Raw genomic sequence first — 20,680 nt, 5'->3', positions numbered from 1 at the left:
CTAGCACATAGCAGGGGGCGTAAATAAATACCTTTGATGACTACAGACAGGGCAACGGGCAAGGCTCTCTGCCTGGCCATGGGAGAGATAGGCGGCTGGCCCCTCGCTGCCCTGCGTGGGGCACCTGGCCCTCGAGGAGGGCGGTTCTGCCCCACTCCGCCCACCCACTCGGGCCCCTAAGGCACTGCGCTACCAGCAGATCTGCTCTGGGGGATGTTGATTGCGGTGGCGGTGGTGGGGCTGGCGGGGCAGATGGACCGGGGAGGGGGCGGAGGGGGCCCAGGCCCAAGTTCACGCCTCCCTCCCTCCATCCCACGGGCAGCGGAAGCGATTATTCCCCACCGGCGTCTGGCGGGGTGGGGGGCGGGCTCGCACCCCGAAGAGACACGGGCCTCCCCGCGTCCACCGCTTTGATCGCACCGCCACCCCGGGCCCCCGCCCTCGGCCCCGGGGCCAGTATAACTAAAGGCCGTGCCCCTCCCGGCGGTGCACTGGGGTCGGGCAGCGATGGCCACAGCGGAGTCCAGCCAGCTCCAGTTCGAGGAGATCGCCGCGCCCCCCGCCTACCTGCCCGCCCACCCCGGCGGGACGTTCCTGCCGCCCCCGAACCCCGCCACTGGCCTGCTCCTTGCGCGCCCCTCGGGCTCCGCTCCGGAGCTCGGCGCCCCGGTAGCCTTCGCCGGCTTTCTCGGGAGGGGTCCCGGGCCCGCCGCGCCGCCCCCCGCCGCCCTGGCCCCGCCTGCGCCCCCTAAAGGCGCGGCCGTCTCGTCGGCGTCGCAGCGCCGCAAGCGCACGTCGTTCAGGCCGGAGCAGCTGCAGCTGCTGGAGCTCGTCTTCCGCCGGACCATGTACCCCGACATCCACCTGCGTGAGCGCCTGGCCGCGCTCACCCTGCTCCCCGAGTCCAGGATCCAGGTGAGCGGCCCGCGGCGGGCTGGCGAGTTCGCCGGTGCCACCTACTTGACGTTGGGCAAGTTATTTCCCTCGAGCCTCAGTGTCCTAGGCTGTAAAATCAGTGTCTGTTGCCTACGGTGATCGTGAGGCTTGAATAAGTAATTCAGGCTCACGTTCAATGACTTCGAAGTCTCTCATTGCTGAGTATAAGGGCTCCTCCCGGGAGGCTAGCTGGTCTCTTGAAATGGTCAGAAAATAAATCATCAGCAGGAAGGTTAATAGGGATTATTTTCACACTTTTCCCCTTACCCAGCAAGAAGGGGCAGATGAGGTGCAGTTGGTGTTTCCCCTGCTGGCTCACCAAGGTGCCCCCCTGGGCCCCTAGGCCACTTCCGTGGCAGGTGTTGGATTTGGAATGTGGGTTGTAAAGGATGTGTCTTGGGGGTAAAGCCTGAAGCATATGGAGTTTCTTGTCACGGTTTGAAAAGTTTAGTGCAAGGTGTGTTTATTTCCTTAAGTAATTTAGACCAGAATCCTGGAGCTTGGTGGTCATAAGAAGCCTGTCTTTTTTGCCTGGTCTATAGCACCGTGGTCTGTACCTAAGAGCAGTTCTAAGTAGGAGCCCTGATTTTCACACTGGGAGAGAGTGAACTTGTTTTTCTGCAGCTTTGGTGGAATGCATCTGTCAGTTTCAACAGCTGGCACAGAAGCTTCCTAAACAGGACAGGTCCTCTGGTATTTGTAGGGAAATAGCGAGCAAAAATTTTATTCACCTAAGTGAATGAAGTCCACTGAGAAAAATGCCTCCTTAAATAATTTGACAAGGGAGCACACTTTTGAAAATTGATTCTCCAGATTCTTTTAAGGCATAGTAGCATTTTTTCCCCCTAAAACTCTAAGTGTTGCTGTGGCCTCATTTTCTCATTGCAGATGTCCCTATATAAAGTAATAAAGATGTCCCTATTTAAAGCACTAGGTATTACTGCAGTTTTGCACCTGGTAATGATGAGGTTGAGAGAGCCAGGTGCTCTTATTTTGTGAAGTGTTTTGTGAAAACCATAAGATTCCAGAGCAGGGAGCCAGGGCATGTTAACTGGAACTTATAGTGAACTATGAAGGTAAAAGTAGCACAAGGACTCCAACCAAAAGCAGTTTCTCTCTTCCCTCTTCCAGGTGTGGTTCCAGAACAGGCGGGCCAAGTCACGTCGTCAGAGCGGGAAACCCTTTCAACCCTCAGCCAGGCCAGAGCTGTTTCTCCACCACTCTGCTTGTGAAACTGAAGCAAAGTATTTGAAGCCCCAGCCGCCTCTGGAGGTAGATGTGAACTGCCTGCCCGATCCCAACAAGGTTGGAGGAGGCATTTCTGACCCTAACTCCCAGGGTCAGAATTTTGAAACCTGTTCTCCTCTCTCTGAAGACATTGGTTCAAAGCTGGACTCATGGGAGGAACACATCTTCTCTGCCTTTGGTAACTCTTGAGTCTGGGAGGATTCAGGGTGAGCTCAGAGGAACCATGACTGACAGTCAAGGGGACGCACATCGGAATACTGTCCTTTCTGGCTTCCATGTTAAGGACTTATCCATGTTAACCTTGATAATGGCCTTGAGTCATCTCTCACCTGTGAAGCCTCCTCCCCTGTTGCCCATGGCCTGTTCTTTCTTCATAGTACACACCACCTAGGAGTTCTGGCATTTATTTTTACCAACACATCTCCAAATATGCACATTCATTTTGGTCCCCTTATCTGTTCCTTCTTACCAGCCCTGTTGTAATTTTTCCGAATTAGTTTCTCAGAACTCATCATCTTCACAAGAACTCCTCAGTGTGATTCTGTTTCCCTTGTCCTTGACAGCTGCTGTCTTCATATGGCTCCCCCAAAGGCTAATAACCTTAAACTTACGCTAACCCAGCTCCTTCAACCCTCCTACCATCAAGATTTACTCCTCTTAAAATCGGGCCTCACATCTTTATGCTCCTTCATAGTTCCAATGATTCTGCATCCAGATTATTCAAGAGAGCCCTGCCTCTATTTTCTCAACTTAAAAAAAAAACTACTCTCTAAAACCTGTAGTAGCTTTCAGTTGCTGCCAAATTGTAAAGACCTTTTGGTTACCCTTCTAGGTAACTGACATTGAGAGCCTATAGGACAGTTATGCACATCTTAATTTCACCCATCCATAATATATGTCTCTGTCTCAAAGCCATTTCTTTCAGTTTTGGAAGCAAATGCATAACCTCTCTCTTTCAAAACACTCTAGACCTTCCTCTTGCTGAAGGCTATAACTTTTTCTAATCCTGATTTTGTAACCGTTACTTCAGTCACTGCAGCATTACCCTTAGCACTTGTTAACTGTACTTCTGTGCAACTTTAGTTTATTAAATGTTTTCCACAAATGTTTCATTGTTAATTCTATTTAAATGAGTTCTGTTCTTTAGATAGCTCTTAGTACAGCACTTCACTCCATAACTGCTCAGCACATATTTTGTGGCCATGAAAAACATTTCTACAAGAAGTTTCTGCAAATGTAGTTTCTAAAGCCAGTCATTGTTATATCCGGAGGCCACTGTACTAAGTTTAACTTGGTTAAAAATCTGTCCAGCTTGTTCAAAGTTTAGTAACATGAATCTTTTGGTTCCAGGAGATTTCTTGTTCCCAATTTATATGATAAGGATGTATGCAAATTATTGTTTCCAAGTTATTGTGAGATAAATTATTGTCTTGTTATTTTGAGGGTTTTTAAACTTCTAAAGGCAAAAGGAAACTCTTTGTATATGAGGTAATCACAGGTGAGGTTTTTTTGTAAATTGTGCTTTGGAGGCAGCTCATGAGAAACCAGGGCTGGGGCTTGGACTCAGGTGTTTCTTTTTTTTAAATGGAACATTTTTTTAATTTGGATATGCCTTGGCATGGGGCTTCCCAGGTGGCAGTGCAGGAGACCAGAGACGTGGGTTAGATTCCTGGGTCGGGACGATTCACTGGAGGAGGGCATGGCAACCCACACCAGTATTCTTGCCTGGAGAATCCCCATGGACAGAGGAGCCTGGTGGGCTTAGAGTCCATAGCTTTGCAAAGAGTCAGACACAACTGAAGTGACTCAGCACACATGCCTTGGCATGGCTTGTGGGATATTAGTTACCAAACCAGGGATCAAACCTGGGCCCTTGGCAGTGGAAGTGAGGGCCCACCGGGAAATTCTCCAGGACTGGATACCAGGGAATGCCACTGGACTCAGGTCCTGGTGATTACCAGGAGCCTGAGCTACACTGAAGACCTCAGGGATTATACATGCCCCTTATCCTGATTTCTATACAGCTGTTGAGTGGCCTGTACTTTTCAGAGAAGCAAATCCACTATTACAAGCAACCAGGATATAGTTCAGGATTTAGTAGCAGATGACTTCTAAACCCTTGAAAACTATATGAAACAAAAAATGATAAACATTAGGTCTTATTTTCAGTGCTTGCTTTGTATTGTACATCATGCTTGGGGCCTACTATGGGGCTGGCCAGGTCTCACAATCACAGCTTCCTTTGCATTCAGACTTGTGACAAGGCCAAATGAGATAATATAAATACATTCACAACTGAGAGGCATATCATTTAAACTTAACAGTCCATTAAGGATCACATTTAAAGGAAATCTTGTAATTAGCTTATTAATTTCATTATTGCATTTATATTATGTTCTCTTTTCTCCAGTGAACAGTTAAAAAAATCTATAAATGTTTAAGTACTGTCACAATTTTTAATATAGGATCCTTTAAGAGTGGTTTGTACTGCTCTGAAACTCTTCAGTCTTAAGAGACCCTAATTGTTGAATATATTACAGGCATTATAGATTTAATCCTTACAACTGACATGTAAGGTAGGGACTGTTGTTATTTTAAAGATTACAAAATTTAAGTAGTGGTGGACAGTCACATAGCTAATAAATGATGGCCAGGACTCAAATCTAGGACTCACTCCAGCATTTATTCACCACCATATAACACCTGTTATACTGGCCTGACCTTTTAGTTAGGACTAATGATAATGTGATAATTTAAAGGAATTGCCTGTAAAAAAAAAAAATAAAAAAAAAATAAAAAAAAAATAAAGGAATTGCCTTTAAACCTATGTACAAATCAGTATTTGTACGTCCAAGTGAGTATGTTTCATCTTTCAAAGCAGTCATCATGAAAGACCCTACTTTTATTCCAGGGACACACATGTTGTTTAGAACTCCTCTGAAACTCTTACTTGTTCATTTATTCCACAAATATTTGGTGCCTATGAAAGGCACTTTAGCAGGGCCTGGAAATAAAATGGTGAGCAAAACCAGCAACAGTCCCCCACCTAATGGACCCAAGAGGCCAGGATGGAGACAGAAGAAATACAAAATTGCAAATGTGACAAGTGCTGGATGAAGGAGGCATGTGAGGGCCTGGAGAGGAAATGCTGTGGTCAAAGATGATCTTCCTGTCTGAAGACACCTTCAGACTGATGCTGAAAGTGAAATCTGCAGGACCATCAGGAGTTACCAAAGTAAAGGGGGAGGGAACATAGAGGGCACTGAGTGGCAAAGGCCCTGGAGGCTTTAGGAGCAGGATGGAGAAACCACAGGGGAGGCCAGATCAGGCATGGCTGTGTAGGTCTTGCAGAAGAGTTCTGAACTTGTCCTGAGAGACATTAGACTTTAGTTGGGGATAACTTGGCCAGTTCTTCATTTTAAGAGCATCGCTTCGGCTGCTTCTGAGGAGAGCTGAGTGGATGCTGGGAGACAAGTTAGGAACTGACTTGTGTGTTCCAGGATAGGGATGAGGGCGCTGGGCTGACAGTACTGGTGATAGTGAAGATGGAGAAAGGGCTTAAATTCAAGGAAAAAAATTTAACAGGCAAGTTTGTTTGTAGATTCTCAATGGTAGCAAGTGAATCTGATTTTTGGGACTAACAGAAATTGAGAACCAAATCTACATAAAGCATGATGTACTTGCTTGCTTGCTCAATCTGGCTTTGATAGTTTTCTTTAGGGCTCCATAAAGGTGTTAAGCAGTGGCAGCATCATTTAAATTAATGCACAGCCAATCCCAAATGACTACTTTGAATTATATAGATTTCTTCTTCCTCAAACAAAAATAAAATTAAAATATATTCTTAGGCACAGTTCTTGTCATCAACACATGATGGCACTGAAAGATATAGATGATGCTTAATTACATAAGTGCAAAACTAGGTATAATTTAAGTGTGACAAGTCAGCCTTAAGAAATGTAGAAGAAAAAATATAAAAAATGCTTACCTAAGTCTAGGCAGAATATATTAAAAATCAACCTTTCTCTAGATCTATAGTAAGCCAAGTAACTTACATGCTCAGTGTTTTCCATAGTGATTACTTAGCCATGGGAAAAAAAATTCTAATGGTATTTTAATTCAAAATGACAGTAATAAATTTGTACTGTTCCTCCTAAAAATATAGTTTAGTGGAAAAGATAAATTTAAAAAACATTTAAAATAGAAGAAATATTTATCAACTTGTATTAATTAAATGAAAAGGAAGATCATTTAATTTTCATAGATCAATTTATTTAGAATTACAAATATTAAGAATAAAAGATTTATGCATTTCTTAATTAAACATAACAGTTTAGCTAAATATAAACTCTGCACTAAAGTTCTGCAGTGGCACAATACCAACAAAGAATATGGAAGCATTTTTAAACTATACAAAAATTTCAAATGGAAAATAATCTTGTTTCAGTTTTATTATACATTAACATATAAAAAGTCTCATTTTATGAGACATCTAAAAGAATCAAAGCCACTTCTACAGCTATATCTTAAACTCCAAATCTGAAAACAATTTATTATATTTTGACTTTATAATATTCTATATTAAAACAGAGAAAATTCCAAATACACACTTTTTACAAGATTAACATCTTAGGCAGGGTTTTCCTTAAAAAATCAAAAACCAAAAAAGCCCACAACCAAATACAAACCTTTTTTCTCCATTTTCTAGCACTGGCTATTATATTTGTTTTCCTTATAAAATTTTTTGCTTTAAAAATTGTGTAACTGTTGGATTTTAACCAGTAATCTGGTTCAAAAATTGTGCAAATAAACAAAAAAATATGAAAATAGTGTGTTATCAGTCTTTTGAAAATAAATCCCATAACAATAGCACTTTTTGCCCTGAATTGATGGGAAAAGACATGCCAAATCCATTTGCTGAAATTTAGCATCTTGCAGTAATGTTTCTTTCCTGCTCCTTCATTTTCTTTCAACAGACAAACAACAAAGGTTTCTTTTATAAATTATGATAAATTAAAATATTTATTATTATAAAATGATCTATAGAACCATGTCACATTGCAAGTATATATCACATATACTTGTAAAGTCCGTATTTCCCACCTATATTCCAGTGGCTTCCTAAAAATGAGGACTTCCCATATCTCATGATGTTATCTTTTGAAGACTGAAGTGGTGATCAACTAAATGAACTGGAATTGTAATTTTCTAGATGGAATTTCCACATTGCCATGCATAATGCACAAAAGACCATGTTTCTTCATGTTCTCCACTGCAGTAGTTGTCTGCCTGGGTTGAGTTGAATTCATGCACATTAAAAAAATGGTCAACATATTCTTCCATGAAATTATATTATGTTCAGACATTTTCAGTTTAAAAATACTTGCTAATAAACATATATAATATAAGCAGTGCTACTGCAGCTGAGTAATAAAAGAAAAATAAATATAACGCTGGTCAGCAATGCTGGTTTAAGAAGCAGTAGAGTATATTAAAATGCCTTATTTGGAGATTTAAATTTTCCTTGTTTTCCAGCAGATAGGTTATTTGGTGTTGGAAGCCTATATAAAGGAAGAGAACTTCACAAAAACAATGTCCTATGCAGTTGGGATAATTAAATCTTCTATTCAGTCTCTGTTGGTGTTATTTGCTGCAAAGGCATGTAAGTTTCCCATCTGGCTCAGGCCGCTCTGAATATGTGCAACATGAATTTCTACATTATTCTGAAAGCAACTAAAGAAAGAAGAAACATGGTTAACTACTTTATCTCACAAAATTAAGAAAAACAGTTTTTTTAAAAAGAAAAAGTTGAATTTCAGTTAGGGAATAGCTAGGATAACAACCCCATGTAAGTAATGTATCTTCCCTTTACATTAGCTATAATTCTATTTCAGCAGTAACTGAAAAGGTACGCTTGAAAGAAGCAAAGAAGCCATGGGAGTGCTGGAAAGAGAGGATGGACAAATCTCTTTGGGGAAGACTTACTTCAGAGTTAAACCTCTAATGCCAAACCCAAGTCTAAATATTATATGTCTTTTGATTCCTTTATATAAAAAAAATCCATCTGAAAATTCTGTCAATAGACTGCACATAACATGAAAGCTCATTTACAACTTACTTAGAGGATAAAAATCGTGACTACTTCATAAATATGTGCAATTCTTAAAGCTTATACTGAAAATCACTATGAATTTCATATAAAAATAGAGTACATCTAATGAATTACCTGATATTAGAAGCATCTATTGTACTCTTGATATCATTTAGTGAATCTGTAAGTGATTTAAATTCAAAGGAATTCAGGTCTCCTCCTTCTGCTAGACACTAAAGAAAAAAAAATTTCAAAATTTAATTGTACTTCGAATACAGACAAAAACTCTGCTCTAATATACAGTTTAATTTTTTAGCACCAAATTAGCACAGTTTGTTTAGGTGTCAAAATGAAGAAAGTATTCTTAATATTTTCTCCAAAAGGTTCTCCAAAATTTACCTTAATTTGTAATAAAATAGCTGTAAGCCTGGAGATTAAGTCTGTCAGATTTTCATTTTCAACACAGGGCTGTCCTGTTGAGGAATTTGCATGCCGAACAATTTCCTGTGCTTCTTCCTCACACCTTCGTCTCATGTCTGTCGGCTGATCTGCAGGCTGGAGCCCTTGGTCTGGAGCAAGCTAAATATAGATGATTAAAACATAAGACATACATTCAGAAATGATAATTCACTAACTGCTTATCGTTTACTGTGTTTGACTTAACATTTGATCTTTGTCTGTATATAATTTTTTTTCTCTTAACTATTTGAGAATAAGTTGCAAGCACTCTGCCTCTTTACTTCTAAATACTTAATAACCACAGAACAATGATCTGATCACAATCAGGAAGTTTAGCACAGACATAATACCATTTTCTAACAGTGTATATTCATATTTCATCAACTGTCCCAATACCTAGCTATTTTTCCCTCTGAATACATCTGGTTGTCCTGTCTCTCTAGACTCCTTTACTCTGGAACAGTTTCCTCAGTCTTTCATAACCTTGATGGCTTTGAAGATTATCAGCCAAGTATTTTGCATAATATCCCTCAATGTGGACTTGTCTGTTTCCTTTTGATGTTTATCTGTCCCACTACTGCTTATGTTATCTTTGATCACTCGGTTAAGGAAGCTATGTGCCTCCATTAGCACAGAGAGCTTCCTCCATCGTTCTTATAGCAGCACACCGCTCCACTGTGGTATGTGCCATAAGTTATTCAGCCAATTCTGTGTGTATGGGCATTTAGGTTACTTCTAATATTTTGTGACTGTCAGTAACACTGCAATGAATAATCTTGTCTTCTAACATTTAACATTTTTTTAAACTGAAGTATACATAAATATATAATACTCCAAGGGTAGCCACCATCCTGACTTTTATATATATAACACAATACAGAGCTATATATTATTTATTATATGTATTAGTTTTTGCTGGCTTTTGAGCTTTACATAATATGAAATTATGCATTATATATTCCTTTGTGTCTGACTTTATCTGTTCAATATTTGCATGTTCTATATGAACAAATATGTTCACACATTCATTCTTATTGCTAAGAATTCCATTGTATATTATATGATAATTTACTGATTAATTTTAGTATTGATGGGTATTTGGGTAATTTCTAATTTTTGGCTATAATGAACAGTGATGCTATGTGTGTTCTAGTGTCTATCTTTTGGTAAATACATGTTTATATATCTTTGATATATACACAGAAGTGGAATTGCTTGTTCTTACTTTAAAATCAATATTGTACTTCCATAAGAGCTTTGTGAAAATTAAATTTACTCCATTAGGAAATGAGTCTATCACATATGACCTTGTGTACACAATGAGATACAAAAAAGACATCCACTTCTGCATGTCTTGTTATATATCATCTTGGACTGCTTGGTTTGCACCTCTTGTGGATGGTTGCTAGTCCAGGGGGAGAACTCTATTTGCTAGGACAACATATATTGCAATGTAGGTAAATGACAATTATCAGGAAAATAAAAATAATAATGGATGGCTAAAGGAATGAGCAAAATAGACACAGAATTTAGTTAAAGGTAATCACAGTTCACTTCTCCAGGGGGTCTTCCAGCCCAGGGACAGAACCTCTCACATTGCAGGTGGATTCTTTCCCGTCTGAGCCACCAGGGAAGCCCTAACCCTGTGACTTGTGGTCAGTCCACAGCAAAGAGGCACAAAGGCACAGACACATAGCGGGAGAAGGGTGGCAGTCTCTTCAGTAGACGGTGCTGGGAAAGCTGGACAGCTATATGTAAAATACGGAAATAGAACGTTCTCTAATACCATACAAAAAAATAAACTCGAGAATGAAATAATGCCATCTATAGCAACATGGATGGACCTTGAGATTATCATACTAAGTGGAGTAAGTCAGAGAAAGGCAAATATTATGATAACATTTATTTGTAGAATTTAAAAGCATGGTACCAAAGAAAGGATCAAAGAGTGATACAAATAAAATTTTTTACAAAACCATAATGGACCCTCAGACATAGAAAAGAGGACATAGTGGAAAAGGGGTGGGGAAAGATAAATTAGGAATTTTGGATTAACAGATACACAATACCATATATAAAACAAGGTCCTACTGTATAGTATAGGGAACTATATTCAGTAATAATCTGTAATGGAAAAGAATGTGGAAAAGAATATATGTCTCTGAATTACTTTGCGTCCACTTCAAATACTGTAAATCAACTAGTCTACAAATAGTAAGTGCTGGAGAGGGTATGGAGAAAAGGAACCCTCCTCCTACACTGATGGTAGGAATGTAAATTGGCACAGTCAGTAAGGAAAACAGTATGGAGGTTCCTTAAAACTAAAAACAGAGTTACCATTATGATCTAGTAATCCCACTCATGGAAAAGATGAAAACTAATTCAAAAAGATACTTTTGGAATGCTAATTCAAAAAACTCTACTTCAAAAAAAAAAAGATTGATTTTACTGGCAATATACAACCTCTAAGAATGCAAATGCTGGAGCATACTAAACTCATCACAATCATTTCATTCTTACTTTGTAAGAAACTCAAATTTTAGGTGAAACTGGTGAAACACCTTCATACATATGTGCATAACAATAATGATAATTTACAAATAATCCTATAATGTATGTGACTGCAGTTCAAGAATCCATAGTTCTAATGTAAAGTTTATTTAAAAAAATTTTTTTTTTTTTTTTTTGACTGTGCCTCACAGGCTGTGGGATTTTAGTTCCCCAAGCAGACACTGAACATAGGCCCTTGGCAGTGAAAATACCGAGTCCTAACCATTGGACCACCAGGGGAATCCCCAAATGTAAAGTTTAAAAAGGAGTAAACAAAACTGTATACACAGCATGATTATAACTTTGTGAGAAAAAGCATGTACGGTAAAAAAAACCAAACAGTAGGAAATAAACAAAAATACAGTTTTTATGGTAGTAGAATTAAGAGTAATTATTTTTCTGGATGTTTCTAAATTTTTAGAGAGCTATAATCATTTGCAATTCAAACAAAAAACCAAGAGAATTGACAGGTCACTGTGTATAAAGCACTCTTCAATGCTGATGCTATAAGGAAAAAAATATATATAAAATATGGTTCTGCTAAAAGATCTTGGCTTAGTTTGGGTTTTCTAAAATGGGATGGTAACAGTATCAGTTTCAAGTAAGACAGGTGGTCACAGACCCCTCAAGGGAACTTCACACAAACTACCTACCTCATAGCAGTACTGTTGAACTTTATGCAAAACTTTGTTTAGGTCCTTGTTCAGTTGTTCAAGCTCTAAAACAATCGTTGCATATCTCCGTTGAAATTCAATGCCAATGGGCATGGAATATGATTTCTGAGAAGGAAAAAAAGTCAGATTTTAATAAGGTTTTTTTAACAATGCAATTTCAACAATCTAATAGGACATTGGACTTATTCAAAATAGACAAACAGGTTATTAAAACAGACTATGCTCAATGTTATACTACTTATATGTGATAATGGTATTATTGTTATTTAGGTGATTTGTCTTTGTTCTTAGGAGTGTCATGATGTCTGTCATTGACTTTTTTAAAAATGGAGATTGTACAGAGAGAGTGTGTGTATATGTGCAAGACAGATTAAATGAAGCAAAATTGTTGAATCTATGTATGTTTCTTATAGAAATCTTTCAACTTTTTAATAACTTTATCATTTTCAAAAATAAAAAGTTGGCAAAAAACTATATATATTCATTTGAAGTGTTCTAGTTATTTAATTGATTCTCCATTTGGACTCAATTCAGTATAGCATAATGGATAAGAGTATGGGTGCTAGAATCAGATTACATATTCAAAACTCAACACTATTACATACTAGCTATGTTACTTTAAGCAAGTTCCTTAATTTCTCTGTGCCTGTTTTCTCATCTGCAAACTGGGGATAAAAGAACTTCTATTTAATGAGATTATGGCAAAAATTAAATGAAATAATATATGGTAGCATATTGCCTTCCACATAGAAAATATTCATTAAGTATTAACTGTTATCACCATTGCCATCATTTTGTATCTGCTTCCTACCAGTAAGTGTAAATGGACTTTGATTCCATTTCCTTTCCTCTCTTCATAACACCTCCAATAAATTACACTATCCATTCCACTCCAGCTACAAATGCTGCAATGAGACTTCTTTAGTCAAGCTAAATTGAACCATACTTCTTTTCACAGGATTTCCAAGAAAGCAGATCATTGTACACTGGGGAAACAAGTACAGTTAAGAAAGAAAAGCGTGCCTGGACTGGTAGGGATAAACTACTTACACTAGTAACCAATCATAGTGTCTTAACTGTTTGAGCTAACAGAAAACTGGCGATCATCTTGTTCAGCCTTGTCATTTTATACATAAGAAAACTGCGGCCCAGGAAAGTTAAATGTTTTGCTCAACAGTACACACCATTAATAATGTACTGGGTACTGTTCTAAGTGTTTAAGAGAATCTCACAGAATCCTTACAACCATCCCAAGAAGGGTACTATAATGATCCCCACATTACATATGGAGGAATCTGAGGTCCATGTACCACAGTCAATAAGTGGTAAGCATGCAGGATCTGAAGGTAGATTGCATCAGAATTCCTCCACCATGGGATCTGATGCAGTGAAAGAGGAGGAAGGGAAACAATGTCAAGGGAGACAAGGGAAGGGATAAGTCACTTAAAGATTATTTATTTCATACTTAGTTTTTAAATTGAGGTAAACTGACACACAACATTCTATTAGTTTCAGGTGTACAACACAATGATTCTATATTTGTATAAATTGCAAAATGATCACTACAAGTCTAGTTAGCATCTGTCACCATATATAATTTTTTTCCTTGCAATGAGAGCTTTTAAGATTTACTTAGCAACTTTCAAATATGCAATACAGTATTATTAACTATAGCCACCATACTGCACATTTCATCCCTATGACAGTTATTTTATAATTGTAAGCTTGTACCTTTTGATCCCCTTTACCCATTTCACCCTACCCACCCCACTCCTCCACCAAGCTCTGGCAACCAACCATCTGCTCTCTGTACTTAAGAGCTTGGTTTCTTGTTTTTTTTTTTTTTTTTAGATTCCATATATAAGTGAGATCATACATCATTGGTTGGAAAGGTAAGTTCTATAGTGGGCTTCCCAGGTGGTGCAGTGATAAGGAATCTGCCTGCCAATGCAGGAGATATAAGAGATGTGGGTTCAATCCTGGGTTGGGAAGATCCCCTAGCGTAGGAAATGGCAACCTGCTACAGTATTCTTGCCTGGAAAATCCCATGGACAGAGGAGCCTGGTGGGCTATAGTTGACGGGGCTGCAAAAAGTTGAACACGACTGAGTACACACACACAAGTTCTTACACCAGCCCAGAGTCACACCCAGTACATCCACTGGTGCTTCCTGAATTCCTGTTCCTAAGCTTTAATTTTTGTGGAGTTAAGCCCACTGTACTATTAAAAAAATCGGTATTTCCTACGCAAGGATAAACAGAACATGGTTAATTTAACTCCATTTCCCTGTTGGGCTGGACTGGGGACACGGTGTTGAGTTTAAGCATTTGGTCAAATTTTTCTTGAGTGTAAGCGTGTATTGTGGCAGACTCAGAAATAGTCAAAATTATTAGAGGGTGAGGGTATCAAAAGTGTTGATCCTCAATTTTTGTGTTCAACATATTCATGAGTTATTTAAGTAAAGACATACAAGGACTTTATCTACAGTGAAATAACAAATGAATCATTTTTGAAAAGAATCCTAAAATGAAACAGATATCATCCTCTTCAAAATTATCATCTGCTTGTATCTCCAACTTCTCAAATACTGCTGGAGACCCCTCTTTTGAAACTGCCCTCAAAGTCTTCAGCACTTCTTTCTGAATATCCTAAATGAAGACAAATAATTCCCTTATGTTTTAAAATAGTCAAATAATTAAGTACTAACACAGAAAGTAGAATAATAAATGTACAAGAATGACCAAAACCATTTTGAAAAAGGACAGATAGGGAACTGACACTGGTAGATGGTAGATTAAACTGTGGAACTGGCATGGGTAACAAATCTTCCAATGGAATAGAACAGTGGGCAGTCTTTAATATATGGTAATTCCTATATATATATGTATGCTTGTGTATTTATTCATACATAGGAATTTAGTATACAATAAAGTTGCCCTTTCAAATCGGTGGGGAAAGATAAACTATTATTAAACTGAGACTATGGCTATTTGTTTGGGGGGAAAAATAAAGGAAATCTCTCTGCAGAAGTTCCTAGAAGTGCAACCACTAAATCAAAGGGCTTGTGCATTGTGCATTTTAAATTTCAACAGATATTGACAAAATGCCCTTCATAGAAGATGTACTAATCCATTTTTAAGAACGCTTATTTCCCCATAGTCTTACCAATAATTAAAAAAATTTTTTTGGCTGTGTGGTGCTCCGTGGCTTTTCTCATTTTGGAGGCTGGGCTCTAGAACGTGCAGGCTCAGTATCACCGTAATGTTTTGTTACAACTTTTAATTTTTGCCAATTTCACTAAAAAGTAGGATCTTTTTAAACTGTTTCTTTGACCACCTTTTCACATGGGGCTTTTCAGGTGGTGCTAATGGTAAAGAATCTGCCTGTCAATATTGGAGATATAAGAGATGTTGGTTTGATCCCTGGGTTGGGAAGATTCCCTGGAGAAGGAAATGGCAACCCACTCCAGTATTCTCACCTGGGAAATCCCACGGAGAGAGGAGCATGGCAGGCTACAGTCTACAGGTTCACAAAGAATCAGACACGACTAAGCGACTGAACACACACACACATATCCCTTTTCACATATTTAAGAGTCATTTGTATTTTTTTTCCCCTATGAACTGTCTATTCACATTTATTTCATTAAAAAAATTCTTACCTCAAGATCTTAAAATTACTCTCCTAATCACCTCTAGAAGCTTTATCTGGCTATGTTATGAGATTTATCTCCCTCCCCGCATGGATATCCAGTTAATCCAGCACCATTATTTCAAAGATCTTTCTTTCCCACTGCTCTGCAGGACCACCTTTTCATAGATCAAGAGTGTGCACACATGCAAACCTATTCCTGGGCTCTCTATTCTGTTGCATGGTCTCTGTCTATTTTGGGCCAGTAGCACACAGTCTTCAGAAACTCCAGCTTTGTAATAAGTCTTGATATACAAGAGTAAATCATCCTACTTTACTGCAGTTCCACATACATTTTAGAATCAGCCTGTCAGTTTGAATGCACTTATGCATACATGCGCTCACACACACACATGCAAAATTCACTTGAGATTTCATTCAATTTATCGATAAATTTGATGAAAATGACCCCATTCAAAAAATAGCATTTGAAATCATGAGTATCTCTTTTTATTTAGGACTTCTTTAATTTCATTCAATATTTAATAGTTTTCTACATAGAAGTTTAATATATTTTATATTTATATCAAGGTATGCAGTTTTAAATGGTATTTTTTGAAATTTCATTTTTAACTGCTTATTGCTGATATATAGAAAAACTGCTTAAAAAACTGACCTTGAATCTTACAACTTTGCTAAACTCACATATTAATTCTAATAATTGCATATTCTTTTACATTTTCTAGGTACACAGCCACATCATCTGTGAATAAAAGGGTTTTATTTTTTCCTTTTCAATCTTTATAGCTCTTATTTCATTTTCTTGTTTTATTACATTGGGTAGGCCCTCTAGGGTACTACTGAATAAAAGCTGTGATTGGAGGCTCCCTTATCTTATTTCCAGTCTTAAAGAGAAAGTTTTTAACACTTCATTAGTAAGTATGATACGTGCTATAAGTTTTCTTGGTAAATATTCTCTACTAGGTTAAAGAATGTTCATTCTATTCCTAGTTCGATAAGAATGTTTGCTTTTCCACCATGAAGAGATGTTTAATTTTTAAGATGGTTTTTACGCATCCATTGAGATGATCTTGTGTTTTCTTTACTTTTTTGGGGGGCCATGCTGCACAGCTTGCGGGGTCTCTGTTCCCTGACCAGGTATTGAACATGGGTTACAGCAGCGGAAGTCTGGAATCCTAACCACTAGGCAACCAGGGAAATCCCCTTCTTTACTTTCTTACACTGCAAATTACACTTAAAAAAAATTTTTTTTAATTAGTAAGTGATTAGCTTTAAGAGTCTTACCTGTTAGTCTTTTAAACAAGTATCTAAGGCAGTTTTATAGTTCATTTAAAGGTGAATAACACACACTTTTAAAAGCTTGGCTACTTTATAAAACAGATAAAAAGGAAAACTGCATCACGCCTGTCTTTTTGGAAAATAGCCTGGCAGTTACACAAAAGATTAAGGAGAGGGTTGACATGACTCAGCAATTTTACTTTTAGATACATACTCATAGAAATGAAAATATACATCTACACAAAAATCCATACATGAACGTTCATAGTTGTCTTACTCAAAATAGCCAGAGTGGAAACAATTCAAATGTCCCTCAACTGATGAACGGACAAGTAAAATGTGATATGTCTATACAATAGAATATTATTTGGCAATAAGAAGTACTGATACATGTTACAACATGGATGAACCTTCAAAACATTATACTACTTGAAAGAATACAGTCATAAATGATTACATATCACAAGATTCCATTTACATTAAATGTCCAGAACAGCTGGAGAGAAATTAGATTATTGGTTGCCTATGTTTGGGGTGGAAATTGATTTGGGGGAAATGAGGAGTAGCTGCTAAATATATAGGGTTTCTTTTTGGGATAATGAAAATGTTCTAAAATCAACTCTGATGATGCCTGTACAATCTGTGAACTGAACCGTAAACTAAACACCACAAAATTGTCCACTTAAATGGATGAATTGTATGGTATGTGAATAATATCTCAGTAAGGCTGTTATATTAAAATCCTGCCCCTTTAAATAAGTTATTATAATTGAGCATGGCTTCCTATCCTCCTATAAAATCAACTAATGTGCTTCTAGGCTGTCACATATGGGCTGAGTGCAGCACACAAAATGGACTCTTACTTTTTTTTTTAATGTATTCTACTTTCAAATCAGTAAGCAGATTTCTGCAGACAGTCATAATTTTGAAAATAAAAAGAGGACTAACAATCATGATAAGACAATTCTGAGAACATATTTGGAAAAGAACCACCTTCGTAGTGGTGATGGAGAGAGGGAAGGAGTACAGAGAAAACAGTATCCAGAGTTTTCCAAAGCCACTAATACAGTTTTAAAAGTGGTTAAAACAGAACTGTCTAGGATAAATCCCCTTTCCTACTCGTGAATTATTGTTAATGTCCATGTATGACAAGACAAATTTCCAAAGTGGAAAAGCAATGATCAAAGACTGAGACTGATAGTGTAACATCTACTTTTATATAATGTTGAGGCAATCCAAATCTATTTTAATAAATTCCATACACTAATTAATTTGTATGTGGATGCTCTGTATATGTATTTTAAAAATGTTTTGATAGTCCAAAATAGAAAAGGTATACTGAAGTTAAAAAGCTTGGACAAACCTTCACTGACTTTAACATATTACATAATCAGGTCAAGAAAAGATAGTTCAAAACTTTAAATCTAAAAGAACTTGACAAAAATTCCTCAGATGTATGACTGAAAACTTTTTCCTCATTGTATCATAAAAGTGACTAAAGTATTTTAAAGTAATTTTCCTCCCTTTGCTTTGCAAATTGAAAGTTTGAACATTCAATTTCATATTTTGACAAGTGTGTCTTTAGTTTGCTTTTGTTGGGTAAAGTAAGAGTGAGATAAACACTTATGTATTCCAAAATTAAAGGAGACTTTATCAGACTAATGTTCCCATTTTTAATAAATTCCATCAAGAAATAAATTTTTGTGTCTCCATTAAAAAAAATCCAAAAATAATAAATGCTGGAGAGGGTGTGGAGAGAACTTGGGAACACTCCTACACTGTTGGTAGGAATGTAAATTGGTATAGACAGTATGAAGAACAGTATGGAGGTTCGTTAAAAAACTAAACTAAACCATATAATCCTACAATCCTACTCCTGTGCATATATTCAGAGAAAAACATGGTCTGAAAGAATACTTGCACCCCAATACTTGGCGCGGCACTATTCACCACAGCTAAGACATGAAAGCAACCTAAATACCAATGGACAGAAGAATGGAGAAAGAAAATATGGTGAATATATATACAATGGAATATTACTCAGCCATTAAAAAGAACAAAATAATGCCATCTGCAGCAACATGGATGGACCCAGAGATGATCATACAGAGAAACAGAAATATTGTATGATATAGCTTATGTGAGGAATCTAAAAAGAAATGATACAAATGAGCTGATTTACAAAACAGAAAGACTCACAGACTTAAGAGAATAGAACTTATGGTTACCAGAGGAGAAGGGTGAGGGGAAGGGATAGTTAGGGAGTTTGGGACTGACATATACACACTGCTATATTAAAAATGCATAACTAACAAGGGCCTACTGACCAGAGGGGACTCTGCTCAATATGATGTAACAATCTAAATGAGAAAAGAATTTGAAAAAAATAGAAACATGTATATGTATAGTTAAATCACTTTGCTATATATCTGGAACTCTCCCAACACTGTTAATCAACTATACTCCAATATAAAATAAAAAGTTAAAAAGAAAAAATATATATACTTTGGGCAAAGTAATATGTCCAGTCCTTTGAAGTGCAATATAGTGAACTACTCAGGTCATTTTGGTAAAAACAGAATAGAAATTAGCTCTCAGCTTCAAAATTAAGTTATACTGATTAAATAAAATTACGTATTTATTAGAGCAGAGACTGGGTAGGGATCAGCTCAGTCGCTCAGTCATATCCAACTCTTTTTGCGACCCCACGGACTGCAGCATGCCAGGCTTCCGAGTCCATCACCAACTCCTGGAGCTTGCCCAAATTCATGTCCCTCGAGTTGGTGATGTCATCCAACCATTTCGTCCTCTATCATCACCTTCTCCTGCCTTCAATTTTTCCCAGCATCAGGGTCTTTTTCTTCGTACGAGTCAATTCTTCGCATCAGGTGGCCAAAGTATTGGAGTTTCAGCTTTAGCATCAGTCCTTCCAATGAACATTCAGGGCTGATCTCCTTGAAGATTGACTGGTTGGATCTCCTTGCAGTCCAAGGGACTCAAGAGTCTTCTCCAACACCACAGTTCAAAAGCATCAATTCTTTGGCACTCAGCTTTCTTTATAGTCCAACTCTCACATCCATACATGACAACTGGAAAAACCATAGCTTTGACTAGACAGACCTTTGTTGGCGAAGTAATGTCTCTGCTTTTTAATAAGCTGTCTAGGTTGGTCATAGCTTTTGTTCCAAGGAGTGGAAATCATTGCAAAATCTACAGTGATTTTAGAGCCCAAGAAAAAAAAAATCTGTCACTGCTTCCATTGTTTCTCCATCTATTTGCCATGGAGTGATGGGACTGGATGCCATGATCTTTGTTTTCTGAATGTTGACTTTTAAGCCAACTTTTTCACCTCCTCTTTCACTTTCACCAAGAGGCTCTTTAGTTCCTCTTTACTTTCTGCCATAAGGGTGGTGTCATCTGCGTATCTGAGGTTATTGATACTTCTCCCCACAATCTTGATTCCAGCTTGTGCTTCATCCAGCCCAGCATTTCTCATGATGTACTCTGCACAGAAGTTAAATAGGTAGGGTGACAATATACAGCCTTGACGTACTCCTTTCCCAACTTGGAAGCAGTCTGTTGTTCCTCATCTGGTTCTAACTGTTGCTTCTTGACCTGCATACAGATTTCTCAGGAGGTGGGTAAGGTGGTCTGGTATTTCCTTTTCTTTAAGAATTTTCCACATTTTGTTGTGACCTACATAGTCAAAGGCTTTGGCGTAGTCAATAAAGCAGAAGTAGATGTTTTTCTGGAATTCTCTTGCTTTTTCTATGATCCAACGCATGTTGGCAAT

General features: G+C 37.9%; 2 protein-coding genes across 5 annotated transcripts in view; one reads left to right on the top strand and one right to left on the bottom strand.

The window, feature by feature from the left end:
* Positions 1 to 507: 507 nt before the first annotated feature.
* MIXL1 (Mix paired-like homeobox) lies at positions 508 to 3,562 on the top strand. 2 transcript variants are annotated; one of them, XM_020915272.2, is made up of 2 exons: positions 508 to 915; positions 2,068 to 3,562. In XM_020915272.2, exons 1-2 carry the CDS (start codon positions 508 to 510, stop codon positions 2,371 to 2,373), a joined length of 714 nt encoding a protein of 237 aa, XP_020770931.2. In that variant the 3' UTR covers positions 2,374 to 3,562. The 2 variants fall into 2 exon arrangements, with proteins under 2 accessions (XP_020770931.2, XP_020770930.2); XM_020915271.2 differs by having other exon boundaries at positions 2,044 to 3,562.
* Positions 3,563 to 6,434: 2,872 nt separating this feature from the next.
* Positions 6,435 to 20,680, bottom strand: part of LIN9 (lin-9 DREAM MuvB core complex component) — an 83,411-nt gene continuing 69,165 nt past the window's right edge. For all 3 annotated transcript variants that reach the window (XM_020915259.2, XM_020915261.2, XM_020915260.2), the window contains 4 exons: positions 11,938 to 12,063; positions 8,675 to 8,854; positions 8,411 to 8,508; positions 6,435 to 7,917 (listed from right to left, as the gene is read on the bottom strand). In XM_020915259.2, coding sequence (XP_020770918.1) covers positions 7,812 to 7,917; positions 8,411 to 8,508; positions 8,675 to 8,854; positions 11,938 to 12,063 — 510 coding nt within the window. In that variant the 3' untranslated portion in view covers positions 6,435 to 7,811. The remainder of the gene's footprint in view (positions 7,918 to 8,410; positions 8,509 to 8,674; positions 8,855 to 11,937; positions 12,064 to 20,680) is intronic.

The sequence above is a fragment of the Odocoileus virginianus genome, chromosome 11 (genome assembly GCF_023699985.2).
Source record: "Odocoileus virginianus isolate 20LAN1187 ecotype Illinois chromosome 11, Ovbor_1.2, whole genome shotgun sequence".
Classification (NCBI taxonomy): Eukaryota; Metazoa; Chordata; class Mammalia; order Artiodactyla; family Cervidae; genus Odocoileus; species Odocoileus virginianus.
The sequence above is the reverse complement of the archived record's forward strand: the minus strand, read 5'-3'. Positions and strand labels throughout refer to the sequence as shown.